Raw genomic sequence first — 7,088 nt, 5'->3', positions numbered from 1 at the left:
TGTCACGATCCGGGCTAATTTGGTTTGTCGGCGTCGGAGGCGAAGCGGTGGCAAGCAGCAGATGGTTGCCAGAGGAGGTGGTGCCTGCCCGTTGCAGGCTGCTGCATTGCATGCATGCGCGGGGAGGGGGGGGGTGGAAGTTGAAAAAGAAAATCGGCGTGTGACTAAAAAAGAAGTAAGCCGATGGAAAAATTGACTTTGTTCGCCGCGTTGTGCGTTGGAATGAGACGAAACGAGGCATTTTTGAGCACGTGAGAACGCAGCAAAGGGTAAAAGTTCGTTTTCCTTGGCGGAAATTTGCACGGATCTGCACGAGGCTCGGCATATGCATTCAGTGTGCTCTTAGAACGCTTAAAAAACAATCAGAGGTATCAAGCAGAAATATTCAGAGTGTAAATCAATGCATGGGGAAATAATCCCATTATAGAAAGCATAGTGAACGTGTACCAAAAATAGCCCCTCCACGGTTTTGAATTACTCACATTTGCACGCTCCAAAACAGCTTGATAAACACTCTTGCGAGCCATTCCCTCTTATAAATATTGACTCACTTTTTTTTTCAAGTCTAGCTGGACGCTGTCAGCCACGATTTTGACATGTTAATTTTTTTCCTCAAACTAATTAGGGAAAAAAAAAGTTTCCTTTTTTTTTTTTCTTTTTAAGGAGAGATAATATTAGCAAAGCGAGCGAAGAGTTTATTTGTGCGCATGCTCATTATTTTTACTTTGAAAACAAACTGCAAATAAAGTCATCTTGTACTATTTACTTCAAAATCCAAGCAGGGGTAAAAAAAATAAAGTCTGGCAAATTTCAATCTTGTTTTTGACACTCGTGTCCAACTTTTACTCTTAGCACAAAATGCAACTTTGACTTTTTTGTACATACAATCATATTTCATATCAACAAAAGCGTTAAATGTTTATAAATTCAAATCAACAATGTAGTACAGCACGTTCAAATGAGGTTACACCTTAAAAATTATGAAGTTGAAAAATGTGAGTACTCGCGCATGTGTTGAGTCGATTCTTTTTTTTTTAATGGCATGGCAAAAAAAAAAAAAAAAGGTCTGCATGTGGATTTTTGAACTCCGGGGCAGCCGCAGGTTCCTGCCGCAAATCCCACTTGATAAATTCGACAACCCACAAGGTTTTAACACACTCACACGTACGCACACACACACTTGACAAGTTAGAGCCCCACATAGCTGGCCTATGGTGAGGAGTCCAGGTGGAAGGCGGGATGCTTCAAAATGGACGATCAAGTCTTTGCTTTTTTTAAGAAATGTCTCTCACATTGCTTTTTCCATTCCCATTGGGAATGGTACAATTTTTAGGTTACTGGCGAGTTATTTCTACCAAAGAGAAAAGTTGGAAATTAAAGAAAAGACCAAAAGTGTGGAGTCAAATAACGTAGTTTAAAAACTCAAAGTTAATGATTATTCCCGATAATGTTGAATTTTCTGGGGGAAAGACTTCAAATACCTGTGAGGAACGCATTGGTAAGGAACCATTTTTGGTCACAATGGAAGTGCCAAAGACGGGTCAGAAATTTAGGAAATTATTTCAAGATGGTGTAGTAGTGGACACATTTTGTAGGGAGAAAAATCCTCAGTTTGAGAAAAGATGCAACCCAACTTTTTTAAAGTGGTTATCCAATTGGAAAGTACAATTTCGGGTAACAAGGGGTGCATTCTTCTCAAGAAATGTGGTAAGTGGGGTTAAGAAAAAACAAGAGAGGTTTTATGAAAAGATAGGAGATTTTTATTTTTGGAGGGGGGGGGATAATTGTGAAAAAATTCGTAACAAGGGTGTTAATTTCTAAAAAAAAAAAAAAAACGTGGTAAATTTAGGAAAACAGGAAATTAAGAAAAAAGGATTGTGTAAGGGAAAATAAGAGGTTCTGACTATGTAGCACAAAATTGTAACAAAAAATAACGTGGGACGTTTGGGAGGAAACTGCTTATGTTATATAAAGACAAGACAATCAACTTTCTCAAACAACTACGCCAACCAAACCACAACAAGGAAAAGTAAAAAAGTGAAAACGGAAAAAGCTCATTATGTTAAAGGCATATTTGATTATTAACTGAAGTACTTGTTTTGTTTCCAAAAGTATTCAAATCTGACTTTTATGCTATTTGACTGTCATTACGAATGTGCATTTTTTCTCAAAAATATATTAGTCCAAAATGTTGAAATAATGTCAATTAGATAGATGCAGTTTTATAGTTTGACTGTGTTCATGATTTTAATAATGACAACCCCCCCCCCCCCCTAAAAATACAAATCTATAAAATAAATAAAAAAGTAAAAATCCTACATGGATTGCCGATGCAAAGAGACCAATCGTCTTGCTACGTGGATTGTTATTTGGTGAGTGGATGTTATTGAGGGGAGGTGGGGGGGCTAGTTGGCGCCGACCAATCGGCGAGCGGCGGGGCCCCCACGTGACCGCACCCCCACCCGCTCCCCATTCATCAGGGCTGGACCGTGTTGTCTTTGCAATTCATTTATCTGCAGGAATGATTGCGACTATCAGTCTGCAGCTCAGCGCCCGAGCGAAGAGGTGAAAGTCGCGCCGCGGGGAGATCGAGCATCCGAACAACAAAACACGAGAGACAATAGCGCGTGGTTTTTTTGGGGGGCGCGTGGGCGTAAGATGCGCGCGAGCGGGGCGCCCTAGAAAGTAAACAATACTCGGGTGGATTTCGGGGGAGTTGGGACCAGATAGAGAAAGTGAAGGAGGGGGGCGGGAGGGACGAATATCTGTGCGTGATTTTTTCACCCGTGTCCTCAGTCGCGTCGGTGCGCGCACAGACCGAGTGGGCGAAGATGCTCCTGGACGCCGGACCCCAATACCCCGCCATAGGAGTGACCACTTTCGGCTCCACGCGGCACCACTCGACGGGCGAGGTGACGGAGCGGGAGGTGGCGCTGGGCATCAACCCGTTCGCGGACGGCATGGGTGCCTTCAAGATTAACCACGGCTCCCACGAGCAGACGGCGTTCTCCACGCAGGCACCCGCTGGTTACGCGGCGGCGGCCGCCCTGGGCCACCACCACCATCACCACCACCACCACCCGGGCCACGTCGGTTCCTACTCCACGGCGGCGTTCAACTCCACGCGGGACTTTCTGTTCAGGAACCGCGGGTTCGGCGAGGCGGCGGGCGCGCAGCATAGCCTCTTCGCCTCGGCGGCGGCAGCGGCGGGCGGCTTTGCCGCGGGGCCACACGGACACTCGGAGGCGGCGGGCCACCTGCTCTTCCCAGGGCTGCACGAGCAGGCGGCGGGCCATGCGTCCTCCAACGTGGTCAACGGCCAGATGCGCCTGGGCTTCGGCGGGGACGTGTACGGCCGCGCGGCGGCCGAGCAGTACGGGCACGTCACGAGCCCGCGCTCCGACTACGCGTCCACGCAACTACACGGCTACGGCCCCATGAACATGAACATGGCCGCGCACCACGGCGCCGGGGCCTTCTTTCGTTACATGCGGCAGCCCATCAAGCAGGAGCTCATCTGCAAGTGGATCGAGCCCGAGCAGCTGGCCAACCCCAAGAAGTCGTGCAACAAGACGTTCAGCACCATGCACGAGCTGGTCACACACCTGACCGTGGAACACGTGGGGGGGCCTGAGCAAACCAACCACATCTGCTTTTGGGAGGAGTGCTCCCGCGAGGGGAAACCCTTCAAGGCCAAGTACAAGCTGGTCAATCACATCCGCGTGCACACGGGGGAGAAGCCCTTCCCGTGCCCCTTCCCCGGCTGCGGGAAAGTCTTCGCGCGCTCGGAAAACCTCAAAATCCACAAAAGGACGCACACGGGTAAGCCTGCGCCAAACCACCCTCCAATAATAATAAAAATAATTATTATTATTATACCACTAATAATAAAGTCAGGCTGTGAATTAATTGGAAATGACTCATAAGGTGGACTTTCATTCTTACATGCATTTTTTGCGCCAAATTGACCAACTTGTTTGCGCTTGCAATTCAGGTGAGAAGCCGTTCAAGTGCGAGTTCGACGGCTGCGACCGACGCTTCGCCAACAGCAGCGACCGCAAGAAACACATGCACGTGCACACGTCCGACAAGCCCTACTTGTGCAAAATGTGCGACAAGTCCTACACGCACCCGAGTTCGTTGCGCAAACACATGAAGGTAAGGTCGCTTACGCTCCAATTAAAAAAAAAAAATTAAAAACATTTTTTTTTTTAAATTAAGGTTATGATATACATAATTTGCTGTTGTTTTCTAGGTACACGAGTCGAGCAACCCGGGCTCCCAGCCCTCTCCCGCGGCCAGCTCGGGCTACGAGTCATCCACGCCCCCAACCATCGTCTCCCCGTCGGCGGAGAACCCGAGCAGCGGCAGCTCCATATCGCCCACGGCCCCCGTGGCGGTGCAGCATCACACCACCGCCACGACGGCGGGCAGTCACAGCGGCGCGCTCACGTCCAATTTCAATGAATGGTACGTGTAAAAAAATATATTTCTGGGAAAGGGGGGTGGGTTCAAAAAATTTGGAAAGAAGCGATTTTTTTCTGGACTGCAAAGACTTTGTTGGAGCGTGGACTGAAAGAATGCATGGACCAAAAAAAAAAAAAGAGAGAAAAGAAGGAGCCCAACTTTTCTTTATTTTTTACCGAAGGACTGCTCCAAAAATTGCAAAAGGGGGGGAGGGGCTGAGTGGGAATTGTTTTTGTACATATCACAACCAAGATGGAAACGAAACAAACATGTAATATTTTATTTTGTAAATATCATAAGGAAGGAATGGGGGGGGGGGGGGGTTGTGAAGAAAAAAATGTGCTCCCTTGCTAAATGGACAATAGACGCCACTGAAAAAGAATGTTCTCGTCGTGTACCAAATGTGAATGATCCCCAGTATTACAAGGTCGAGCTTATAGTATTAAATGTGCTTTTTTTGCCATCATGTATAGCCCACCGTGCAGCATTCTCGTCCAAAAAGGTCCAGTTGGAGTAGCACACTTTTAATCCTTGTTGTTATTTAAATGTCATGTCGACGAAATCGTCTCGAATAGTGAAAAAAAAAAAAGCCTGAACAATTCCGTGTCAACCTGTTTATGTAAACGTGATAAATATACACAAAAAGTTACCTGTGTTGTCTGAAAGGAAGTATTATGATTATTATTATTATGATACATGTATAACTTGCTCAATTTTCCATATTTATCCGCATGTTTTTAGAAGTGGTCGATATTTATGGAGAAATGCGCTCGTATGTCAAATTTAATTTCGATTCAACAACAACAACATGTTTGGATACATTTTCGTACTATATTCAACAATTAAAAAAAATGCAAATGCAAAAAAAAAATAATAATTCGTTGGGCTTGATTTAAGACCGCAACTCATTGCAGACACAGACATCAAAAGATCAAGTTGCTTAACATTTTCTTCCTGCTTGTTGTCAATTGCGCAACAACAAATACAATTAAAACGAATTGATAATAAATATACATTTTTTGAAGACCACGTGACCCTCATTTAAGGTGGTATCGCTTGATTGATTTGAGGCAAACGTGCAATTGCCAGCTTGTGTTTTCAACTGACAGTCAATAACAAGAATTGCCCTCACACACAGCACGCACACACACGCGCGCGCGCACCCACACGCACACACACTTCTACCCTACCACCCCCTTCTTTCTGTTTATCCAAATTAACATCCAACACTTTTGCCCCGCAGTAATGTGCAAATTAAATCGATTAATCACGCCGGTTGTTCCTCTTGTGTATACACAAAAAAAAATAAGTTGGCCTTACTTAATTGTTGGGGAATCTCATTTCGCAATCTAATTTATTTCCGTTTGTGGGATCGCCTGGATTTATAACGGGGGAGGCAGCGAAGGGGGGTGCAGCAGTGCATGAAAAGCATGAAAAGTGAACCCCCCTAACTCAAGACCCCCTCTTTTTTTTTTTTCATTGTTTGTCTGCAGCTTGCTTGAGCGGCCCATTAAGCAGCCAGAGATCACGTCGTGATCGCCGTGCATGTGGCGAGTCTTTGTCAGCAATGCATGCCCCCCCCCCCGAAAAAAAAGAGAGCGAGTTTTCTGCATAGGGGGAAATAGTTAAAACACGAGAGATCGTGTGTGTGTGTGTGCGGTAAAAATGAAAAGGAAAACGAAGGAGCAGAGTGTGTGTGTGTGTGTGTGTGGGATGTGTGTGTTGGGGGGGATGCACGCACCATCTTGTTGGAAATATATTGAAATGTATTCATATTTCCCTTTTCATGGACTATTACATCCGGGGGATGACGCGGAAATGACTTTTTCGACTCTATTTAACAATGCTGTCGTCAGGCAAGGAGTCTATTGCACTGTTTCACACATGCACGCGCGCACACAACGCAGCAGATGCCTTAAGAAATATCTCATACTTGGAAAAAAAAAAAAAGTAGAGTATATCGTGCACTGCATCACAGTGAGAGCTGTTTTTAATATTGTGCCGAGCATATTGGGCAGAAACCGCTGTCAGTGTGTGAGGCAAACAACAAACACGAGAATCAACTTAAGTGTTCAACGAAGACGACATGCAAAAAACATGAAGTGGCGCATGAAATATGTTTCGTAATAATCACACTCGCTTTCATTTGTCTTGCCATGCAGATTTTCAACAACTCGTCCAAGTGCAAAGATGCCGTAAAAATGTGACTTTTCAAAGATCAAGTTAACTTGGAGTGTATTCATTGAATGTGGACAATATTCAAAGCAGCGACAACCACAGCGATAAATTACATGAAAGCATTTTTTTTTTACAACACGATATAAAGAAAATGAATCCATAAATAAGAAAGAACTGTCTTTAGGAAGATGTTAACGCTCACGTTTGTAATAATTTCATGATTCTTGTGCAAAGCATTACCACAACAAAAGCGCCACCATTTGAACGTGAATCCAAAAATGGATATTAAAATAAATGCAATTCTCACTTTTTTTATTTTGGTGATAATAATATGAATTATTGCGCTATTTCTAATATTTCAAGGCATTTTTTTCCAAAGACCGTCAATCGAACCTGAGCATTATCACATCTACCAAGGCAGATTTTTTGCGCACTTAACGAAG

The 7,088-nt window shown here is 44.7% G+C and overlaps 1 protein-coding gene across 1 annotated transcript; it reads left to right on the top strand.

The window, feature by feature from the left end:
* The first annotated feature begins 2,525 nt into the window (after nt 1-2,525).
* Nucleotides 2,526-5,493, top strand: LOC148318394 (zinc finger protein ZIC 1-like). Its single transcript, XM_088283369.1, has 3 exons — nt 2,526-3,822; nt 3,995-4,158; nt 4,256-5,493. Exons 1-3 carry the CDS (start codon nt 2,832-2,834, stop codon nt 4,478-4,480), a joined length of 1,380 nt encoding a protein of 459 aa, XP_088139495.1. The 5' UTR covers nt 2,526-2,831; the 3' UTR covers nt 4,481-5,493.
* The last annotated feature ends 1,595 nt before the right edge of the window (nt 5,494-7,088 follow it).

Source organism: Idiotropiscis lumnitzeri, chromosome 19 (assembly GCF_059441095.1).
Source record: "Idiotropiscis lumnitzeri isolate Australia: NSW breed Sydney's pygmy pipehorse chromosome 19, RoL_Ilum_1.0, whole genome shotgun sequence".
Lineage (NCBI taxonomy): Eukaryota > Metazoa > Chordata > Actinopteri > Syngnathiformes > Syngnathidae > Idiotropiscis > Idiotropiscis lumnitzeri.
This window is presented reverse-complemented; position numbering and strand designations above follow the sequence as displayed.